The sequence below is a fragment of the Plutella xylostella genome, chromosome 25, assembly GCF_932276165.1.
Source record: "Plutella xylostella chromosome 25, ilPluXylo3.1, whole genome shotgun sequence".
NCBI lineage: Eukaryota > Metazoa > Arthropoda > Insecta > Lepidoptera > Plutellidae > Plutella > Plutella xylostella.
The window spans coordinates 7510769-7534665 of NC_064005.1; the positions used below are offsets into that span (position 1 = coordinate 7510769).

The window sequence follows — 23897 nt, forward strand, 5'->3', positions numbered from 1 at the left end:
ATGACTAAATTATTACGTTCTCACTATCAACATGAGCCAAGAAAAGAGGTTTCACTTCCCATATAACACAAAGCTATTCATAAAAAATATGGATATTTTTAAATTTAAAGCACAATATCAGTATCGTATAGGTTCTTGTTCTTACCTTTAAACGACTAGAAAATCGATCATTTGCTCTATGAAAAATCTTAAAACAATAACTATTGCAGACATATTTTATTAGATAGATATTAGAAAGTCGAGTAGGAACTCAAGTAATATAACAATAAAACGGGTTCCGCTCATCTTGCATAATCTTTATTGACCAAAACTCATTTCGCATAACTCGTATGGTCTAAACTTTTTTGGCCGAACCATCACTTTGCCAAGACTTATGTGGCATAAGGCTCGTTTCGTCTAAAACTCTTTAGGCACAATCTTTAAACACCTAAGTTTCGTTTGCTCAAATTTATGTTCGTCTATACCTATGTATAATCTTGTTTTTCGTTATTTTATCTTAATAAATAATATATTAAGTATGTAGTAAATGTACAAATTGTGGTATTTTTCTCCTACATCCCGAAAATTACGATATTGTATGATCAAAAAATCGAAAGTTAACGATCAATATAATTATTACAAACCCCATGAGATCGAAACCTAAAAATAGGTGCGACGACGAGCAAAGCGAGGAGGAGCGTGTTAGGTGCACATGTTCATCAAAACCAAAGCGGAGCGCAGCGAAGCGGAGCGGAGCGTTTTCCAAACAGCGGAAACAATACAAGGCACCAGTTTGCGCTATGTAGGGAGACGCTCCGTCAAAGTTAAAGCCAAACGAATATTATTACTTTGTATAAACCTAATAAACTTATGCCATAGCATTATAAGGCTATTCAAGATTTGGCCATACCATTATTAGGCTAAACAATAATATGCGAAATAACTTTTTACTAAACGAGATTTATGCCATACGATTTTCGGCGTAACGAGACTTTGACCAATCGTTACTATGCAATACGAGATTAGGCAAATAAATCTTATGCCAAAAAAGGTAGAACCCAATAAAACTTTATGGCAATGTAAAAGGAAGCCACGCAAGCAACCGTAAGTTATGACTATTTACGATCAGTCTCTCTCCCTGGCTACTGTAGGGCTAGTTCAAATAATATTTTACATTACACGCTGGAAACCATAGCAGGATAGGCAGCCGATCTTTATTGCTTCACGAGGATTTCTCCTGATTATTTTGTTTGTCCTTATGGTAGCTAAGTTAGTGTAAAAAATATAAGGTCCTATTCCACAATGTCTGGATAGTGGCATAAATAAAACACAGTATGCAGTATGCGTGACAGCATGTCTTTTATCTTTTAGCCCACAGGTAGTCATAATCCAGAAATTGTGAAACAGGCCCTAAATATGTAGGTATAAATAAACCAGTCCCGTGGTGCTAATATGGTAAGAGTTCTATCAGAGGGTAGGTACATCATCATCATCATCAGCCAAAAAAGCCCAGTGTCACTTCACCTAACTTAATTACAATGGAGTACCACTTCTCTACAACTACATAAGTGCACTGTGGTTGTATTTTGTTGTATGTACCTAACTGATAAACTATATGATGTAATCTTTACATAATGAATGATGTGCGTCTCATCAGCTGCACCCACGTGGCTGCGCCTACAGTTCTACATATCTAACTACTGCTGAGATGGCCATTGAAGTGTAAAGCCGATAATCGCAGAGTATGTATTGTATATAATATGCATCATGGTTACGTAGTAAAGACTAAAGACGTAGAATTCATAGTGCAAAAGTCCGAATTTCGCTATCAAGTCTATAAATTCCAACAGATAACAAAGCCATAAATTCTAATTTAGATTACGTATGAGTTAATTTACATATAATATTATTATACCAATCTAATCTACTTCAGAACCATGGTCGCTGCAGCCTTCTATGATACACATACGTATAAGTTGTGTGTGTACAAATGAAGAATAACAATCTATTTACAGATTTACAGAATGATCTATGTGGTCCAATGCATTTTATATAAAAACGATGGAATGGGCTGTTATATCTTCATGACAAAGCAAACAATAAATAGTTTTTCTTACCATTGTTATTGAGATGTGAGTGGTTGGGGGTGCCTCCGAGACTGGAGCTGGAACTCTTCTGCCATATTGTGTTCTGTTGCCTCACGCACGCCAACTCCGCTGCAACAACAAATATTGTAGAAATATTAGAATGAGAACAAAAAATAAAAATATTAAAATATTTTTCTATGGGTCTGTCTAGGAGCCATGTCTACATAATAATTTAATGCTTTACTAGCTATCGTTATAAGATCAGTACAAAGTAATAACCAAGTTTTCTCTATGTTTGCATACAATCTGCTTCATTTGAGTAACTTTTGTACCATGTCATACTCATAAACTGCTTGTTTCTTCATCATAATAAAAATGTATAGCTACTTAGGAAGGTGACCAATAGTGACCATACATGTAATGTAAATTTTACCATTTTAGCCTTATTTTCGCTATAATAATATGTGTATTGCTAATAACTCTGTAATGTTTCACAGACATTAGAAACCGTGTTGCATAGCACATCCCACTCAGAAGCAATATTCATTATTGACTTGTATTGTAATATGAATATTTATGAATAAATAATGTTGTGTCCATCCATGTCGACACTTAAGCATTACATGAACTATGGACTGAAGCTACAAACCACTCTATTTCCTTGCATTAGAGACAGTAATGGCATGGCAACAAACTAATAAAATAGTCCATATTCATAAAGTTTCGTGAATTAAGTTAATGCTACACATTAGGTAGGTAGTACATACAGCTTAATGAGTTGTTGAAGGCATTACATCCAATGATGGATATGTACATGTACTGTACATATCCATCATTGGATGTAATGCCTACGAAATGGGCAGAAATAATTACTGGTTTCATGAGTGATTGCACAGTTACAAGGGAAATTGTGGATTTCAGCATTTGGGAAAATATTGAATGTGGATATGTTTATTTAAGTTTCCTTGACTTAGTTATGTAGTGTAGAAGTGGGCGGGCAAGAATAATATGCCTTTTGAAAGTGCAGTATGGAATGACCTTAAAATCAATGTGTGGGATGATATCTTTAGTAAATATTCAATATTATTTTATGTAAAAGGATGTGTGGTAATCAGGCTGCTATATTTTAAGTTTTGAAATGCTCTGATTTGATAAATCATGACTAAGAACAATAAGAATGAATCTTGAGACCTGGAGGGTGATTCGTGTCACAAAAAAACACCTTCGTTTTCATCTCGTTTTCAGATTTTTACGAACGAGCTATGAAATTGCGATTCACATGGCACTAAAAACAAGCTACATAGTAAGATCGTTTTGAGATCGCAAAATGAATGAACGGAATGGAGAATGACGCGATTCATGTCATTTTTGTTGAACTTTTTGATATCGCTTATCTGTCATATTTTGACGTTTTAGCGATTTTAAACTTTCGAAGAAAAGGGTGAAATTGTTCGATCGTTTTCAGAAAAAATACCTACTACTAACAGTGAAATTGACCATGTACGCATCTCTCCAAGATCTTCAAGCCATTTCTCAGCCGGACAGCCGTCCCTACAAGATACGTTTCCATCTTTACCGAATTCGTAATTTTCCTTTATAGTAAGCTTGTATTAGTGATATTTATTTGATTGGCGTGGGTTTTGGCCTGAGGCCCTCGCAGAATGAGGAAGAATATTTTAACCGAAAGCATACACATTCCCTCAGTGTGCAAATTGTAAGTTAATGAATTAAACACATTGTAATGCATGTATATTTTATTTATTGATAGAACTAATAAATTCTATGAATTATCACAAATACAAAAAAAATATCTAAGGTAGTAATTAGGTCCCTTTACCACTTAATAAAGCTACAGATAATGGCAATCAAAGATTAAAGTCTTATTATTTTTCTCATATTCTCTCCTATAGGTTGGCTGGTACAAAATGCTTTTAGCCTTTTGTATAATTATTAATACTTATATATACAATATTTTGGTAACAATTATTAAACTATTATTGTATATAGGAACTTAGGTAATCAGTAATCACAGGTGCTCCTCTGTTTGAATTGACGCATGAAGAAGAGGAAGAAGAGAGGCGTGAGGCCATTGAAGGCCAGGCGCATGCGCAGGGACGGGATCCTCCCGCGCAGCAGCGCCGCGCTGACCGCGCGCTCCACGCCGGTCGCGGAGCCAGAGCTTCACTGGTCGCGCAACTGCGTCGCCGCTAAAATCTGTGGATATTCAATTTATAGTTAAAACATATACCTACAAAAATATTTTGTACTTATTCCGATATAAATTATGTATACGTATTATTTTACTTTAAGTCTGGTCTTGATTGTTCCTTTCATTAGCCTAGAAAAGACAAAATGAAAAGTTCAGTATGATATTGTACTAAAAAATTACAGACAGATACTAACAAAACTACGCTGTAACATAAATATTCAACACCAGTTTTCCTAAGACATTGGTACCGATTCTGAAGGGCGCACTTCCTAATTTTAAAATGAGCTAAAATCTCTAAATTTAACTGACAGCGCTAATTTTTGCTATTCTGAAGGCAACGATTTTAACGGCCAACTAAATTTAGATGGCTCATTTGACGTCTTTAAAATGAGTGTGGCCATGTACTTAAGGATATTACAATCGAAAATATCGATTAAATTTTTTAACCTTGAAGTACTCCAAATAAATTTTATTGTCCTAAATAGTAGTTAAAAATAATTAAAAGGATTCAATACCCTTCATTTATATTGGTTTTAGTGATAATTTCAAATATTTATGTAACATATTCATAATTCATTATTGCAACTGGTAACTCTGGCTAGAAAATGCTTCTATGGTGGTCTATGGACATTTCCGAGTGATTTAAAAAAATATAATAGAGTAGAGATGGGGTAAGTTGATAAAATAGTGAGAATAATCGAATATAATCGATTATTTCACTAACATATTTTAAGCAATAGTTTTTCAGTGAAGTATGTAAGTAGGTACTAAGTTCTACATCTATGTGTTATCCACGATATTTATTGTAAGTACTTACTTACTTACTTAAATGTTTAATAGTTGATGATGATGTTACGTTATATACTTAAGTAGACGACTGTGTAAGGGATGATATTCATATAAGAATATGAAAAGTATCGAATACTTACAAAAACACAAATACCTTATCAGTAGGTACTTACTTAAGTATTTCCGATGTGTACGTATTTATATTTACCAAAAACGCATATGATTATAATAAAAGTACCTACCCAGGAATCGATCCAGCATCGATTATTTTTTCATTCAAGCATAGTTCGGAAGCAAGTAACATTGCACTAGGTACATCTCTATGGCGCATGCGCGCTGGACTGCAAGAGAGGCGCGCCGCCGCGCTGGCGCGGCGCCATCACCCACCGCCATATTGAATTTTCCGCCGAAAAGTTTGCCGCTATTTTTTAAAAGTATTTTTGTTAAGTCTTTACAATACAAAACAAACATCTATTATTAATTATTATGTTTGTGTTTGCAATATGCAATTGTAAAATCGATAAGGTGCTTGTGTGAAAGTTCACGATTTATTTTAGGAAGTTACCTATATACGTAAAATCTAAGGAAATATTTTTATCAGTTGGGCATCTGGTTATTAACTATCTGGTTACTTATATTTGTGTTCTAGCGTTTTCGTTTCTAATATTTAAAGTTTTGTGTAAATAGGTACCTGTAAGGATAACTTATTCTGTCAACTATCCATACAACTTACCTATATTTACTTTATTTTTCAGAGACAACTACAAAGAAAATGAAAAATCAACTACACCCATAAACTAAACATGAAACGCTGGATACAAGATATTAATTCCTCTCCGGGACAACAATACTAAAACGACCATCAGACCACCTAGTTACCTACCTACTAACTAGAAGGATAATGGAAATAAGATACAGAAATGAAATCAAGCAATTGTGTATATTGGTGTCAGAAAAATTACTCAACCAGTGTGTGTTGTGTGTGTTATTCACCCAAATAAAGTTTTACGTCCATAAAATGTATTTCTTCTTTCATAAAAAGTAATAGTATAGTAGTAAGTACCTATATAGTTTCTTGAAGTCAGGCATATTTTTCAGATAAAAGGTAACCTAGGTAGGTATAACTTGTTTTTTCCTGTAACAAAATAGGTAGTTAAATATTTGAGCTATGTAGAGATCACTTTGAGTAAAATATTCTTACAAGTTGAAAGGGGTAAGTAGAGAGTTAGATAGGTACACAGGTAGGTGAGTTAAGGTTAAGGTGTTCCTCATGTATGTAGAGCCGGTCCGTTTGGAAGAGGAAAGCCGAGGTGTTAGGGCTAGTGTAATCCTGAAGTAGATCGGTAGGTGAGTTGATTAATTTTTAGACCTAGAACTATAACTTAAGTGGTTTTAAGCAACCCGGTTCATGCCTACCTTGTCAGTTACACGTTTTTCAGTCAATCAGTCCAAAGATCAGAAATAATAATATGACAAAACAGAGTCACTTTCACATCGTAGTTTTGCAAAAAATAATAAGTAAGCGTCGTTGCAATTAGCTTTAAATGCTTAAACAACACATCAGCTCTAAGTTAAATCCATATGTATGCACCTACAACAACAATTTCCCATATATTTCACGGTTTTACTTTTAGAAATTTTAGTATAATTTTAACAGGCACCTGTTTAGACCCCTTTTAAATTTAGGAAGAAAGTTGCTAATTTTAAGTTGACAGCGCTAAAAATGGCACCTTCAGAATACCAATTCGACCATCTAACCTAAGTTGAATAGTTTTAACGCTGTCAGATTCAAAATTTAAAGTGACGTCTCTAATTTTGGAGATAAACGGTGCCTTCAGAATGCCAAATAAATTTAGAGAGATTGTAAGCGTTTTTTGACAGCGTTAAAATTAGAATGTGCCCTTCAGAATCGATACCATTATTGGGGTAAAAATGAAGTTAAATTCTATTCTATTATTTAGTCAAACATTTAGGAATAACCTACCTTTTTCCATATGAGGAATCCCTCCTCAAGAATCCTCTCATTGACTGCAGCCTGTCTGTTCATTACTTCAGCTAATCAGCTATCATTGTGAGGGCTGAAGCCGTGGCCCTCTCACAACGCAGTTGCTCCTTCTGCTACTCAAGCACATCGGCTGCTGCTTGTGTTTCTAAAATAATTCAAAACAGAAATTGGATACATCGTAAATTACAATACCTTCTTGACTACAACCGGTAACATTTATATTTAAAAAAAAATAGGTTAATACATTGATACTTACATGTCTCAGTCGTATTTCTCTAAGTAAGTTAAACTTCCTTTCTTCTTATTTTCCAAAAAAACTACGTTGACACGAAAATGAGCAAAGAAAATCAATGTTTTTATGGAGAAAACATGGCGGCTGTCAAAAGTGCCACAGGTTATGAATTTCTTCAACGTTGAATTAAAAAGCTGTTTCTTGATACTTGCTATCGACACTAATTCCAACAAAATATATTGTAGGAACAAAATTATTTAAAACAATTAGTGGTAGTATTTATAATTTTTGCATGGCAATTAAAAAAAATATAGTTTCATACATTTCACTCAAGCCATCCAAATACGAACTAGCGATATGAAAACGAGATCAAAGTATGGGTGCTATGAATCGCGTTTTTAAACATTGCGGATTTCATCTCGTAACTCGTTCGTATCGCTTTACAAATATTTCGGTTGAGATGTGAATCGCGCCCCTGATCCAATAACATAATTTAGAGAACTGTAAGGCTGCAGATATTAAATAAAACTACAATTCTGAATAAATAATGAAGAGATTCTGTGAAGCAAGAAATAGTATGTCATTACACTTGACCTCACCATAATGAGTTGATAGCCAAGGCTAAGCTAAAAATTACATACTTTAAAGTTGGAAATAACTCATTAACTCAATACAATACAGTGTGGTTATAGCTTACCTCTTGTCTCCTGCAGCTCTTTACTCAGTCTTTCATTGGAAATTTTCAAAGTGTTTATTTGGTCTAGCAGGCATGAGAGCAATCGGCTGCCGACCTGACTGCCAGAGAGGCCAGAACTGGACTCTGACCCCGAGTCTACCTCCCCCTTAGCTGGCTGCGCTACATCTGGCAAGCCCTGCACACATGGGTCACTATATCGGCGATTATTGGTGCCTGCCTCTTCCTTCTCATTGGTGTACAAGTCACTGTTAGAGTTGGTGTCAGCCACAGATGTGACTATGGGTGGTAAGCTGGCGTAATCCTGGCTGTCTGAGAACATTTTAGACTGCAGGTAGCTCTTGTTGAAGGATCCGTTGGTGGCCGCGGGCGCACCGCTCACGTCCTCAGGCTTGTCGCGGCGCCGCGGCCGCACCCGGGGGCCCGCCGCGCCGCGCGCCGGCTGGTAGCGCTGCTCCTGCCCGTAGAAGGCTCCGATCACAGGCCCGTTGTAGTAGGTGGGCAGCGTAGGCAACGAGGCGGGCTCCGCACAACCGTACAATAATCTACACGGGTCGAACCCTGGCGCAAACTGACCATTCATTTGCCACCCTGCGCCTCCGTAATCGTACGTTTCCAAATTAGGAGTCACCTCTGGTACATGGTGCATGGTTTTGTCCAACCATTTCGTTAAGTATGAGCCCTTGCTGCTTCGGGTTTTCTTTCGTTTTCCCAAGTTTCCGTTAGTCGTCGCACTACCGTTCACTTGCTTTGGCGTAGAAGACATCGCAACACTTAATTTACCAATCCAATCTGATTGTAGAATATTGCAAATATATTCTGCAGATTAAATATTGATATTTTCAATCCATGTTTATTTTATTAGCACAAAACACGGAAGAGTATCGTGGAAACACAAGTAAAAACAAATTCTTTCCGCTCGCTCACAACACAACCGAACCGATTCCGAACCAAACCTACCATAGAGTAGAGAAGAAAAACAAACGTCAAATTATACTAGTGTTGTTAGTCAAATAATCAATTATCGACAGTCTAGATAGGTCCAAGATAGGTCATTTCTATAACGAACGTGAACGTGAATTTGCATAAATATTATTTATTACAATGTATTTTATTTATTTATTAAATTCTTTATTGCACAAATTAAATTGGTACAAAGGCGAACTTAATGCTAGCAGCATTTTCTACCAGTTAACCTGGTGATGTTGAAAAAGTGATTGGTAGATGATGATGGTTTATATTGAGTACTTAACCGAAATATTAATATCTTAATAAATACCCATCTATACAATATAAATATACACATGATGACATGATACCTAAATAAATTATGTAATGACTATAATAATATGACTGTGATTGACAAACGAAGTCTGCTATATCATATATCATAGCAGACACACTATATTCCATCTAGGTAGTTAGAGCTTTATTTGGTTATCCGATAAAAAAAATATGGATTAAAAAGGAGTAGGTACTTAATTAGGTAACAACTTTTCCGTGAACAAGTGAAGTTGTATCCTACTACCCAACCTACTATTTGGTGTAAATTTATGTCATACATATTTATCATTATAAGTAGTGAAATAATCATAAAACAATTCGGTATGTTAAGTAATTTTATGGTGATTGTTTTTATAATTTTAAATTGAAGTATGTTGAAATTTGGGACACTAATTTGAATATTTTTTATTTTACTGCTCTCGTTAATTTAATAAAAAATAATTAAAGATCGGCTCTTCGACGATTTTATGACGTCATTCGCTACCATGCAGCCGCTGACGTCATCAAGATCGTAACTCTGTGAATATTTACACTTTAGATTGACAGAAGTGACATTTAACAATTGAACATTTTTATTCTCTTTGGTTTGTTATGGACATGGGCATTGTGAAAAACGCTCCGGGGGCCGAGAAAACATTGACTCATAAACTCCAGTCAGAGTGGCCTGGTTGGCTCCCAGTCTTCACAGATGCCTCCAAATTTTCAGATAAGAGCAATGTTGGTCTAGCTGTCTGGCTTCCTAAGTACAAAATTACCCTTAATTTCAAACTCCCCCCTGAATCCTCGGTCTTCACGGGCGAGGCTACCGCTATTCTGGAGGCACTTCTGTACACTGAGTCTCACAAACTCAACAAAACTATTATTCTATCAGACTCTTCTAGCTGCTTACACTCAATTATTTCATTTCCTTTTAAATCAAAATCTAAATTCCCTATCATTCTTCAAATTAGACAAACTCTCTTCCGTTGCAAGACTCAGGGTATAGAGGTGGCTATTGCCTGGATACCTGGCCACAGTGGCATCATTGGTAATGAGTGTGCAGATTCCTTCGCTAAGGATGCCGTTAGCTTGGGCCTGGATACTCATTACCATAATTTTGCCCACGACCTTGCCTCGCTCGCAGGACCGAGGCTTGATAATTCCTGGAAGGAGTCCTGGGAAGCTTCCAGGAACATTAAAGGTAAGTATTACTCCTTAATCCAACCACATATTCCCAAAAGGCCATGGTTTTTTAGAGCAAGACTCCTAGATAAAACCTCCACCTCGACAATCTGCAGACTCCGTCTTGGTCATGCGTGCACGCCTGTGCACCTGGCTAGGATTCGGGTGCGTGATAGTTCGGTTTGTGACTGCGGGACCAGCGAAGGATCTGTCGACCACCTTTTCTTTGAGTGTCCTAACCTTCAAACCTCCCTCTATGATTTCCTCCCTTCCTCTATCCCAAGACCTATAAATATCAATTACCTACTAACACTTGTACATACCCCAATCGCTAACATCCTGTATAAATTCTTCAAAACTAACAATATTAAACTATAAATTTGTTTGTGTTCATTATAATTTACTAACCCTATGTTTGTGATGTCCCTGTATAAATTGTGTCCGTCTGTTTGTTTCAGGTATTAACCTTGTAAATATCTTTAAATCTCCACCGTAAAGACAGCAATTAACATAGTGTGTACCTTAACACAATCGTTTTTGGCCGAATTTGCTGTGTTAGTCACACACGGCATACAGCCACAAACAAAGATTGATTGATTGATTCTCTTTGGTTGAAACTTTAACCTTGCGCAGCGTCTTGAAGGACAAATTATATTTTCATTTTTGATAAAATAATCGGAATCCTTGAATATTTTATATTTTTAAGAATGAGACACTTATTAAGAAGATAATATCTCGAAACGGTTTTGGAATTAGCATCAAAAATTTTAACTTAACATACCGAATTTGAATTTTCGTTTTAATTAAGGTTACGTTATTTTTTGGATCAATAGTCGATCATTAGTACAACACTAGTATAAACAATCAACCACGACCACAGAGTATAGCGACTCATCCTTGGAATAAGGAGTGTTTCGGATTTTATCAGTGCCTTCACTGACTTCACTCCACTCTTACCACCATCACCATACTTGTAGGTGAGGCAGATTTTCCTCGTAAGCACATAAATCATGGCCGGTAGCCCTGGACTATGATGCTGGTAGGCGAGGCCGAGCCTGGTAGAACCATAGTTATAGTAGGTAGGAAGTCTTTAGGACAAACTCCCTACTGCTCAGACAGTTGGAGCCAGCTTAAGTATGACCTATTCTTGGTTATCTAGTTTCCTAGAGGTTTTATAGATACAGCCATAGAAAAATGCGGACTCGGGTGTATACGACGCGCCCCAGTCCTGGCTTCTCTTTAGAGAAGTACCTATAAATACTTAAAAATGTTCCTTGGCCTGCCTGCGTGACCAACCAAACCTTGGCCATGTTACAAGCCCTAGTCTGAATTTGGAGAGAAGTTGAATGACAAGCTGAGCCACCTCCTTTCTGCTTGTCTACCTACAGGCTCATAGTTGATGCGAAGTATAAGGCCTCTACACACCAAAGCCGCTGACCCGGCGGCATAGCCCGGCGGCCTAGTGCCGGCGGGTTAACATAGTACAAAATGAGGCATGATTGTACAAAATTAGGCCGGCGGGTTGAGCCGGCGGCCTGAGCCGCCGGGTCAGCGGCTTTGGTGTGTAGAGGCCCATAGAAACAACGGTTTGGTAAGCTGTCCACAATAATAAAAATGCCAAAATTAAAGAGAATCCTCTATTTATTATAATAACCTGATAGGCTTGTATTCGTGTATTCTCACTAGTTTTTAATTTCAATAAATTAAATTCTAAACATCATACATAATTATAATAAGTGACCTTAATAAGGAAAACTGATTGGATGCATTAATTTAAGTTAGGTACTATAACTAAGTCAAAAATCTCAATTGTAGATAAACATTACACTAACAAGATAGGTAGTAGGTAGGTATGTAGGGCTTTACCACAAAAACTTAAACGGTATTTAACAGTTAACTTGCGCTGTCAAACACCTACAGAATCTGTAAAATTTATTTGTAAAACGGTGTTTAAAGTTTTTTGTGGTAGCACAGGTAATGTTTATAGACAAATAACTAGGTGTATGGGGACGTAGGAAAATGACCACACTATACATATAATAAGTACTGGAGGGCTCCTCTATATTGACGAAAAACGAACGGAAGGTGTCGTGCAATCGGCACGTTTAATACAACGAGATAAAGTCGTGGCTCACGCAGCAGCGCTCCAGCCCTCGATTTTCGTTATATAGATTGACCCCCTGATGTTATTTTTCCAATAGATATACCTAGGGTGTATTTTGTTCTTCATTACCATACATGTATCATTATTAAGGCCACAAAGAAAAAAAACATATTAGTAATAGTAACAGATGCAGAAGATGCTATCTCACTCAATCTTGTTTATGTACAATATGTCCATCTCTTTTATACAACAGTCTATAGTCTATCCATCTATACATAGTCTCCCTTCATTTATTCTAGCTACTTCCGACCACCGCGACTTTGACTCTAATTTGTACATAGCTAAAGTTGTTTTTTGACTGATTTCATAACATTGTAGACGATTATATAAATTTATTTCACCGTTTTTAGTAATAGTGAACTTAAAATGTTAAAATAGAACTGGAATACATATTTATACATAAATAAATTGATAAAATTAAATATACACAATTGTGATAAATAAAATGATTAATAGGAATATGATTCTATCAAATGATGAAATAATAATTAAGCCCTATTCATTATAATAGTTTACATTTATTTGTTAGTAAAAAACAACTGTTGATATCAAAATTGATATTTTTTTAAGGTCCGTTTTCTGTATTCAACGAAAGTTAAAATTCCTTAGTTTTTTAAATTATTTCCTTATGTAGTATAGCTTCGTAATACGATCAGATTCATAAGTAGCGATATGAGTTTGTACCTTGTCAAAATAACAAGCCACCAGCCATGAATGAATTAAGGGCGGTTTTAGGTTTGACAAGGTACATAAGTATATTGAACAATTGTACATAAGTATATTATGATCTTATGAAGCTGACTGTACCAGAGTAACTATATAGGATTTAAAAATGCTATGTAGGTAGTCAGTTTTATATAGAAACCAGCCTTAAATGCAATAGTCAAAGTACGAAACCGACCTATTTACATAAGAGCATATCGGGTATCTAATCTACAGCTGGAAATATCTAAAATAAGTATCTCTCAATACAATGAAGCAGAAAATATGACAATAATATAGGTATTTCATCATACGATGCCTACTGCTTACTTGGCCCATAAAAACCAATTCCGATATAATTATACGTATAAATCATGATTCAGTATTTTGGTTACCTACAAAAAGCTTGATTTTTTATATATTACAGGACCTTAAGCGAATGTATATTTGCTATAATGACAATAAATTTACTAAGCTAACTAACTACTTATATGTTATTTATTATACACAATAACAGACACTAAGATTATACACAAATTAAATTTGAACTTAGGAAGCTGATAACAGAAAATTTAAAATGAAAAATATATATATTATGACTGACGGGATCCACTAGCTCATCAAAAAGTAACAAATTTTATGATCTAATCATTTGTAAATGGCAGTATTTCTAGGAAGCCAATGGACCCTTTGATCCGTGTCAGTTTATGCGACGTCGCAGTATTATTTCAAATAGCTTAGTACGACTTGACTAACTTAACCAACTGCTCAGCTCCCATAGCCCAAAACCTTGCAACAAACTTAGCCCAAGTCTCAAAATTTTAATAAAATACCCCAAGTCTCTTAGACGGGTCACTTGCAACAACATTTAAATTGATTAAAAGAAAACAAATAAATAATAATGAGGACAATTCGAAGCACACAAGTGCTATTGCATTACCGAAGCCATCTTTGATCGCTTTACAATCTAAATGCTATATTTACATGTACGTGAGTTGAGAATATTCTTTCGTTACACTCATATTAATTCGACTATACAAGAATCTCAATTCTATTTCTATCTAAAACATACATCCGTATAACAATGTCTGAAGTATCGTTCAATGCCAGCGATGCGCTCTGACGCTATATCTTGTCTCTCTCTCTCTCTTCTAAAGGCGGATAATCTATTCAATACTGAATTCTATCTATAATGAAAGAAATGAATACATTTCTGAGGGTATGTTTCTTGAGGAATGCTGTTCAATTTCATCTGTAGATGTATGTAGATGATGCATGTATTTACACCATGGTTACATTTTCTAAGTAACTACCTAATCATTTTCAAGAAGCATGAAATATACCTAATAATATTTTTACATATCCACAAATCCGATAGGTATAGACCGTACATAATACGCAAAGGTTTAATATAATTATAGTTTTTGTGGCAGAAACAGAAGTGAATATAAACTTGTCACGATATAGTTTCAGAACGATCGCCTTTACACACTAGCACACATTCACACAACCTTGCTTTATGGAATAATGACGTCATCACTGGGGCCGACCGACCGCCGGCCTCACCGCACTTGTAACTTGATTGTCACATCAAATAAGAGCATGAGAACCGATTCTGAAGCAACCAATTTTAAAAGTAGCGCGACTTCATGATTGCGAAGATTTGACAGCACTAAATTTAATGCAGCTTGCTCCAGAATAGCTCCCAATAACTCCGAATTTTCCACTGATAATGAGAATCCACCGTTCAATAGTCTGTTGAGCAACCGACGGGGTCGGTCGCGGGCGCGGGTCACAGCGTGCGCGCGGGGCGGGGGGCGCGGGGCGCGGGGCGGCGGCAGCGCGCGAACACCGCGCACTAGTCGGCCGCGTCCTGCCTGCCCCCCGCCCCCGGCCCCCCCGCGCCCCCCGCCCCCGCGCGCGCCCCCGCCGGCCGCGCCCACGTGTGCACCACGCCGTCCGCGCACGCCGTCACGAAGTACTCGGCGCGGAACAGCAGCGCCGTGAGCCGCTCGTGCGCGATCTTCTTGCACACCAGCGGCTCCAGCACGGGGCACTCGTCGAAGCGCGGGCAGGACGCCGTGCCGATGAGCCGCAGCGGGTCCAGCGCGTCCCCCCGCGGCGCGCCCGCCCCCGCCTTGCCCTCCGGCTTGGACGACAGGCTGAAGTTGCGGCGGTGCTCGGAGCGCCGCTCGCCGAACGAGAACCCGGCGAGGCGCTGCGTGAGCGAGTTGACGCCGAGCGAGCCCGAGCCCTCGTCCTTGGCGCGGCCCACGCTGATGTTGAGCGTGGCCACGTTGTTGCGCGCGCGGCCCTTGCCGGCCGGCTCGGGCAGCTCGGCGTGCTTGTGCGCCACGCGGCGGCGCGGCTGCTTGCCGGGCACGCCGTTAGGGCTGGCGGGGGGCGCGGGCGCGGGCGGGGACAGGTGCGCGGAGGCGCGCGCGCGCGGCGGCGGCCGCAGCACGTCCTCCGTGAGGTCCCACAGGCACAGCTGCGTGTCCTGCGAGACGCTGCCCAGCCGGTAGCACGGCGCCGCCTCGCCCGCCGCCGCCGCGTGCTCGGGGTCCGCGAAGCTCAGCACGTAGGGGTCGAAGGCGACGACGGAGACCCAGGAGCGGTGGCCCTGCCCGCGCGCCACCACGCGCCGCTCGGCGCGCGACCACACGGTCACCAGGTCGTCCTCGCCGCCCACCACCACGTAGCGGCCGTCGGGCGACCAGCACACGCACAGGAAGCCGCCGAAGTACGAGCGCGCGCGGCCCACCAGCTCCATGGTGTCGTAGTGGAACACGCGCAGGAAGCCGTCCTGGCTGGCCACGGCGAGGTCGGCGCCGCACGGGGAGAAGGCGAACTCGTTGATGGCGGCGCCGGCGCCGATGAGCCAGCGGTACAGCGGGTTGCGCGTGGACTTGGCGCGGCAGGTGTGCACGGAGTAGCCGTCGCCCTGCTTGAACAGCTGGTAGGCGGGCGCGGCGCCGGAGCCGAGCTCCTCGTTGTACACGTACAGCTGCCCCGACGCGTGCGCCGCCAGGAACAGGTTGCTGCTGCCCGGCACCCAGCGGATGCACGTCACGCGGCTCTTGTCTATTAGCCTCTGGAAAAATGCAGTACACGCTTTTTACATCTTGATGGATATGATTTATTAATACTTTTGTGTGAACTATGATGGTAATTCTAATATGAATTGGTTTCTTTTATGTGGCTCTTATATCAATAAAAACAGACTTGAATGATAATAAATTTCTTGTGATTGGGATTTCTATATTTTCCAAACATTCTGAGCTAAATAGTATACAACTTTGGTTAGGTTAGGTAACTTCAGAAGCCACACTGAGGTAAGGGAAAATGAGCTCACAGGTGTTTGTAAAGAAACTACAAAGAGTAAAATTTCATGTGGGAGGTCAAATATGAATGTAAAACATGCCAACAATGCATAAGAAAAGAAAATCATTTTTTATTCTTAGTAAAATTACACCATTTGTAATGAAATTCAAATGAACTACACCCATATGTAGCCAGTCCAAATAGTTCTAAATAAATTTCATTTCTAACTTACCTCTTCATTGTATAATTTACTTAATTCCTTTTTAATAGGGTCTATCAGTTGTATTTGGCCAGTTGAGAACCCAATGACCAGTGAAACCGTGTCCGGTGTGAGTGTGACCGTGTTGAAATCATGGCAAGTTGGGTTGGTGCTCTTATACATTTTCTTGTCAACTGGTTTTGTGAGATCTACTGCCTGGAAAAGAAATAATTGCATAATTAATTTCAATACAATTTCTTTCCTGTGGAAATTGGGACTGTCTGTAGAATTGAAATATTTCATTGGTGTTGCTGCCACCACCAGCTTGTAGGCTTTGTGAGATGTGAAAGTTAAATTAATTCCTTAAAAGATCTATCTGGGTTGCTTTAGATTTATAGATAAGAAAAACAAAGTTAATTTAAACATATTTCTTTGACATTGATATTAAAATTTCAAGTATTTAATAATACCTATGAAACTGGTTTTAGCAATAAAATAACATCAGTTTCCTGCACCATCTATAAAATCTGTTGAATTAATTATCATCCTTGAAGCACACACTTAAGATGAACACTGACTTGTCTCTACTCTTGAATGTAATAGGATATGAGAAGTAATCTGGTTAGGTACCTCTCTGTTCTATTAGTAAAATCAATAATTACATACAGTGCACAATAAAATAACATTGTAAACATGTATTGATTAGAATGATATTTGTAATAAGTTCAATTTAATCAACAAAATGATATAAACATAACTTAATCACCCTGGTTCAGGGCTTCTTTCAATACACAGTGGGCATGCATAACAAATAACATTATACAGTCCTCATGTTGTCAGTATTAAGATAAAATCTTATCTACTCAGCAACCGTAATCTACTGAAACACTATCGGCGATCGTCCCCGGGCCACTGACGCAATCCTACGGTCTATCGCCCTTAGAACAGAAACATAAACAAAACATCGACCTCACCTTCTTGACTCCTCTGTACACGTAAACATAGAGCTCCTTCCCGTGGTTGAAGCATATCCGGTCGTCGGAGCCGGGCGGCCCCTCCGCGGCGCCCTCGGCGGCCGGCGGCGGCAGGGACACCAGGGACACCCTCACATGCGAGGCGCCGGATCCACTCGGGTAGCCCACACGGTTCGGGCGAGAGTATTCCGAGAGCGTCATCAGCCTGTACGTCCCCTCCCTGGTCACAAATTGGGTCTTAATGTCGTCCTTCCCGCCGGAATCAGACTGCACGGCCATGTTAACATATTATCCTGTTATAATTTCATAAAACTGTCGCCAAGGAACACAAAAAGTAAAGAAGCCCGAAAAGAATGACAGATCAGTCAGACACAGACAGATCCTCTATTTTCAAGTTGCCTACACTGCAAAAGAAAAAGTCAAGCCGGATATACACGATGGTTTTTGTCGGGGAAGGTTGTACGTGGAATGGGCGCGTGTCGGTGATGATAAAGAAATTTGATTTTGGGTAAACAGCCATAGTAACATAATGTAAAAAACCATCTTCAGGTCAGGTTTATAGTGGAGTAGTGGTCACCATCAATCACCATCGCCATCACATCACCACCGCACCTGTGAACCTTTGAGGTGTGCTGCACACCTTATTAAAAACAAAGACTATTCTGTGATGCGTTGTCCGTGGTTGACTCAGGTTAACCAACTTAAAGAGCAAAAAGAAAGAGACAAAACTTCGTTGTTTGACAGTATGTTAGTGGTCTCTTTCCCTCATTCAATGCTTCTTTCAAAATCAACATTCGATTTTGTTGTAATTTTTCTCTGTTGGATTGGACTACTTTTACAAACATTGAATATTTGCTGAAGCATACTATAATTTTGAGTTTCCTGAATGATTTAATGTGGTGTCATCATGGCTTACCATTACGTAGTTACAGCACAGAAGCCAACAGCAGTTACAGCATGTATCACGGGTAAAAATGCATTCTTCTGTTATTTGATATTGAGGTTATGTCTGTGTATACTACAGTCAATAAATGGATGCTTTATCAACGAGGAGGCACATTCATAGGCTCCCCAGACAATCTGCAAACATCAACCGCCTACTAGCAGCATCCCTGCACCAAATACGCCATGATCACAACATTCCACAATGCATTCGCCGCCGAAACCGGTGCCTTTCAATGCCTATAAAGTTTTCCTAAATTGTTGCCAAACAACATAACTTTTTCCCCTCTTAGCTTTACGATGAATAGGTATGTTTATTAGGACATGATGCTATAATTGCATTTGGATATGATGAATATGTTTATTAGAACATGATGCATAATTGCATTTGAAACTTTGCAGGCAACTTCACGTCCCCAACGGACCTGAACCTCCTGGTAGCGAAGGTGTCTCGCCTCGAGATGTACCAGGTGACGCCAGAAGGCCTGAGGCCCATGAAGGAAGTTGGGCTCTATGGCAGAGTTGCCAAGATGAAACTCTTTAGACCACCAGTGAGTAAATATCTGACACTGTTTTGGCGAAAGCTATGGATGAAGTTTATATTATAATTTATTGAGGAAGTTTTTGTAAGGCAAACCATTGCAAAGACCTATCTAGTCATTAATTCCAGGCATTAAGCAAATATCTAATCATTAATTAAATATGTAACTTATTAAATTATCAATAGGGCATTTCACTGTCATAATTCCCAATATTGATTACGCAAAACTTTACTAACCTTGACTTTTATTTCAGAATGAGAATAAGGATCTTGTTTTCATCCTCACTTCCCGCTACAACGCTATGATATTAGAATGGAGGACGGGTGCCAATGGAGAGCTAGAAGTAGTTACCAAGGCCCATGGAAATGTCTCCGACCGCATTGGGAAGCCATCAGAGAATGGTATCCTGGCTGTCATAGATCCACAAGCTAGAGTTATAGGCTTAAGATTGTATGATGGGCTATTTAAAATAATTCCTCTGGATAAGGATTCTACAGAATTAAAGGCAGTTAGCTTGAGGTAAGCTTCTTATATGTATTGAGATTATATTATGTTTAATCAAATTACCTAATGAGAAATAACAAAACTGAGATGTTGGTATAAAGTACTGACCTTTTACTATTTCATCTATTATAGTTATAGCATATTTCTATTACAGGCTTGAAGAATTAAATGTATATGATGTCGAATTCCTGCATGGATGTGCCAACCCAACTTTAATTTTAATACACCAGGATCTTAATGGAAGACACATTAAGGTAATTAATGTAATTTTGACTCTTGTTACAAAAGAAACCTTAAATTAAGTAATTCCAAGTGTGCAGTTTGTAATTCATAATTATTGGTTGTTGAAACTATATTTACCGATATGTTCTATAGATGTTAATACCTTGGTACATTTTATCATTTCAGACTCGGGAAATAAGCTTACGAGATAAAGAATTCATGAAGATACCCTGGAAACAAGACAATGTGGAAACTGAGGCTTCCATACTGATTCCTGTGCCGAGCCCACTTGGTGAGTTAGTCAGTTTCTCTCAGAGATCCTTTAACCACCTTTACAATGAAGCCAAAGTACTGCTCATAGTACACGTACTGATTGCATGTTTACAAAATCATTAAAAAAACCATAAAGCTAGTTCAGATTATCACTTTTACTGTAACTGTAAGCCAGGATCTTTTACCTTTTATTCTGTTTCTTGAAAAATTCAAATATATTTTTCAGGTGGAGCCATTGTGATAGGTCAAGAGTCAATAGTGTACCACGACGGGCAGAGCTACGTAGCTGTGGCACCCCCTCAGATCAAGGTATCCACTACACCATATTTATTCCCTCTCCATTTTGTACAATCATGTGATAGAATTTCGAAAATTCTTTCACTTTTCACTCTCTTAGATCCTGCTTCTGGACTCTGGGTTCGAATCCCATTCAATCAATCCCATTCGTATGATGAGTACTTATGTTTGGATGTTGTTTATGTATATAGATATATTTAGATAGCCATGTGTGAGATCCCCAAACATTAACCCTTTTATCTCAAAACTCCCCCAAAAGGACTAGTACGGGGCGCATTTAAGACGTGACAAAAGTTCACCGTCGAGCTCGCTCTTGAGGCCGCCCGATGTGAGTGCGCGCGATTCTAAAATTATGCACCCTAACTAAATGCGCCCCGTGCTATTAAGCCCGGAAAACCTTTAAATTCACAATACAAATACCAACAAATTCACCCCCAATCCCTCCCCCAGTCGACACCCATCAACTGCTACTGCCGCGTGGACACGGCGGGGCTGCGCTACCTGCTGGGCGACGTGGCGGGGCGGCTGTTCATGCTGCTGCTGGCCACCGCGCCGCCGCACCAGCAGCCCCGGGTCAACGACCTCAAGGTGGAGCTGCTGGGTGAGTGCATCTCCATAAGATAGGCTGCTGCAAGGACAATAAGTGGTGCTATAGCGTCGGTACCAACCTATGCGACTGTGGTACCGCCCACAGACTATGGAGCATTTACTCTCCTGTCCCCTGTGCCCTTCCACCTGCACTCGGGAAAACGTACTCCAGGCCAACAAGAATGCTATCAAAAGTGCTTCTGTTTGGCCTTGACAAATAAAAAAAATCGCATGATTACTGACACGAAAGAAGAAGAAGTGCATAACCACCAGTAGATAAACGAGAATGATGTACCCTACAATCAACTGCTACTGGCGACGTGGTGCCGCCGCACCAGCAGCCCAGGGTCAACGACCTCAAGGTGGAGCTGCTGGGTGAGTGCTGTCATGTCGGGGTCACCAGTAGATACAATCAACTGCTACTGCCGCGTGGACACGGCGGGGCTGCGCCACCTGCTGGGCGACGTGGCGGGGCGGCTGTTCATGCTGCTGCTGGCCACCGCGCCGCCGCACCAGCAGCCCCGGGTCAACGACCTCAAGGTGGAGCTGCTGGGTGAGTGCATCATGTCGGGGTCACCAGTAGATACAATCAACTGCTATTGCCGCGTGGACACGGCGGGGCTGCGCTACCTGCTGGGCGACGTGGCGGGGCGGCTGTTCATGCTGCTGCTGGCCACCGCGCCGCCGCACCAGCAGCCCCGGGTCAACGACCTCAAGGTGGAGTTGCTGGGTGAGTGCATCTCCATAAGATAGGCTGCTGCAAGGACAAACTCTGCAAGTGGGGCTATACCGGTGGTACCAACCTATGCGACTTAGGTACCGCCCCCCAGACTATGGAGAATTTACTCTCCTGTCCCCTGTGCCCTTCCACCTGCACTCGGGAAGACGTACTCCAGGCCAACAAGAATGCTATCAAAGTTGCTTATTTTTGGGCTGGACAAATTTAAAAATTCGTATGTTCACTGACACGAAAGAAGACGAAGTGCATCACCGAGGGGTCACCAGTACATAGACGAGTATGGTGTACCCTACAGTCGACTGCTACTGAGTGCCGTCACGTCGGGGTCACCAGCGAGGTAGAACGAGTATTATACATGGCTGAGTAGTAAAATCATAGACATTGTAATACTGTGTTGCTGTTCAGATAGACCGTGTTCTTAGTAAGTGCCATCACGTCGGGGTCACCATCCTCTTAAGCTAGTCTTTAAATATACAATATAAAAGTTTATTGACATTGTAATACTGTGTTGCTGTTCAGATAGACCGTGTTCTTAGTAAGTGCCATCACGTCGGGGTCACCATCCTCTTAAGCTAGTCTTTAAATATACAATATAAAAGTTTATTGCCCCAATCGTAATCGTTAATACTTTCTCTGTACATTAAACTAAATGAAAACTGAGCTTGAAAGATCCGTCAGTTATATCAATGGTTGTTTCGGGCTCCTTTCACACTTCCGACGTTCACAATGAAACCAACAAACTGACCCAATAATCTAACACACAACCCTCTTTCCCCACAGGCGAAGTGCCGATACCCGAATGCATGACGTACCTCGACAACGGGGTCGTATTCATAGGCTCCCGTCTCGGCGACTCGGCTCTAGTCCGACTAACCACGTCCAGAGACGAGACGACTCAGTACGTGCAGCCCATGGAGACCTTCACCAGTCTCGCGCCGATTGTCGACATGTGTGTCGTGGATCTGGAGCGACAGGGACAGAATCAGCTGATTACTTGCTCTGGTGAGTTGCTGTTGCATTTTATGTATGTATTCAAACTCACCTTTTATATATCTCGCCACTCTAAACCCAACCTTATCCCCTCATAGGAGTTTTCAAGGTTTATTCCCTTCGCAATATCCAGTACCAGTGTACGGTCAGCTGCATAGTCAAGTACATAGCTTTATATTTTTGTACCTTTTCAAACAAAACATCAATGTTTGAATGTATAAATAGGCAGTTAGTGAGTTTGACAAGATTCAAAAGTGTATGTATAGCTACTTATGCTGCTAACTGTACTTTCTAAGCCTTGTCACTTTAATCTTATAGGGATAAAATTAAAGTGACAAGGCTTAGAAAGTCCCCTCTCCAGAAGCATTCAACATAAGTAACCTACTAAACCATTAAACCAAGTCACTCTAATTTCAACCCTATTTTCACACAGGAGCGTTCAAAATGGGCTCCCTGCGCATCATCCGCAACGGCATCGGCATCGGCGAGCAGGCGTCCATCGACCTGCCCGGCATCAAGGGCATGTGGCCGCTCACGCTGCGCGGGGACTCGCACCACGACACGCTGCTGCTCGCCTTCGTGCAGCAGACCAGGTTATTATGTGCCTTAATTGGTGTGTTGCGCTGCGTTGCGTGGCGTCGCCCCAAAAGAAAGATCGTCCAAATGATTCAAAAATGAAGAGGCAAGGCACTAATAGGGCCTCGCCTTAATAGCGGCCAAATACAGTTGAAATTCTATTGCTCTAGAATTCGTGCTTCCTGCAAGTGGTAATGTTTGTACTAGACGTAGTTTTAGGACTCCTTGGAGGTGCGTAGTATAGCAGGGTTTACACAAGGACGATACGCATAGGGCGAGTGACTATTCGGGGATGCTGCAGGCGCTGCAGCCTATTGGCAGAATCGGATTATGCCGTATTTTCACAGGAAATCTGAAAGCGCAGAATAATTTACTACTGAAAGTCTATTAGTGTCCTATATATATTCCATAAGGTTGCACA

At 40.2% G+C, this 23897-nt stretch overlaps 4 protein-coding genes and 1 long non-coding RNA gene across 6 annotated transcripts in view; 2 read left to right on the plus strand and 3 right to left on the minus strand.

Moving 5' to 3' along the window:
* Positions 1-8970, minus strand: part of LOC105392168 — a 41855-nt gene extending 32885 nt beyond the window's left edge. For both annotated transcript variants that reach the window (XM_038107456.2, XM_038107457.2), the window contains exons 1-2: positions 7999-8970; positions 2097-2195 (exon numbers count right to left, since the gene is read on the minus strand). In XM_038107456.2, coding sequence (XP_037963384.2) covers positions 2097-2195; positions 7999-8761 — 862 coding nt within the window. In that variant the 5' untranslated portion in view covers positions 8762-8970. The remainder of the gene's footprint in view (positions 1-2096; positions 2196-7998) is intronic.
* Positions 3762-7775, minus strand: LOC125490553. The gene is made up of 3 exons (XR_007267742.1): positions 7326-7775; positions 7049-7214; positions 3762-4280 (listed from the first exon to the last, which is right to left on the minus strand). It is a non-coding gene; the product is annotated as an uncharacterized LOC125490553 (long non-coding RNA).
* Positions 8971-9871: 901 nt separating the features above from the next.
* Positions 9872-11036, plus strand: LOC125490576 (ribonuclease H1-like). Its single transcript, XM_048630255.1, has 2 exons — positions 9872-10459; positions 10899-11036. The coding sequence occupies exons 1-2, from the start codon at positions 9877-9879 to the stop codon at positions 10934-10936; spliced, it is 621 nt and encodes a 206-aa protein (XP_048486212.1). The 5' UTR covers positions 9872-9876; the 3' UTR covers positions 10937-11036.
* Positions 11037-14577: 3541 nt separating this feature from the next.
* Positions 14578-18186, minus strand: LOC119691042 (WD repeat-containing protein 20). The gene is made up of 3 exons (XM_038107479.2): positions 17804-18186; positions 16863-17045; positions 14578-16400 (listed from the first exon to the last, which is right to left on the minus strand). The coding sequence occupies exons 1-3, from the start codon at positions 18080-18082 to the stop codon at positions 15165-15167; spliced, it is 1698 nt and encodes a 565-aa protein (XP_037963407.2). The 5' UTR covers positions 18083-18186; the 3' UTR covers positions 14578-15164.
* Positions 18187-18553: 367 nt separating this feature from the next.
* LOC105392169 (DNA damage-binding protein 1) overlaps positions 18554-23897 on the plus strand; it is a 45676-nt gene continuing 40332 nt past the window's right edge. The window contains exons 1-9 of the mRNA XM_048630061.1: positions 18554-18771; positions 19148-19296; positions 19541-19806; positions 19946-20045; positions 20200-20305; positions 20513-20595; positions 21034-21184; positions 22691-22912; positions 23334-23493. Coding sequence (XP_048486018.1) covers positions 18711-18771; positions 19148-19296; positions 19541-19806; positions 19946-20045; positions 20200-20305; positions 20513-20595; positions 21034-21184; positions 22691-22912; positions 23334-23493 — 1298 coding nt within the window. The 5' untranslated portion in view covers positions 18554-18710. The remainder of the gene's footprint in view (positions 18772-19147; positions 19297-19540; positions 19807-19945; positions 20046-20199; positions 20306-20512; positions 20596-21033; positions 21185-22690; positions 22913-23333; positions 23494-23897) is intronic.

Bases quoted from the DNA above. Each gene is read 5' to 3' on its own strand.
- LOC125490576 (XM_048630255.1), top strand. From the start codon at position 9,877: ATGGGCATTGTGAAAAACGCTCCGGGGGCCGAGAAAACATTGACTCAT. The intron at 10,460-10,898 runs GTAAGTATTACT...TGTTTGTTTCAG, and splicing joins AGCTTCCAGGAACATTAAAG to GTATTAACCTTGTAAATATC.
- LOC119691042 (XM_038107479.2), bottom strand. From the start codon at position 18,082: ATGGCCGTGCAGTCTGATTCCGGCGGGAAGGACGACATTAAGACCCAA. The intron at 17,046-17,803 runs GTGAGGTCGATG...TTTCTTTTCCAG, and splicing joins TGTACAGAGGAGTCAAGAAG to GCAGTAGATCTCACAAAACC. The intron at 16,401-16,862 runs GTAAGTTAGAAA...GCATTTTTCCAG, and splicing joins GTAAATTATACAATGAAGAG to AGGCTAATAGACAAGAGCCG.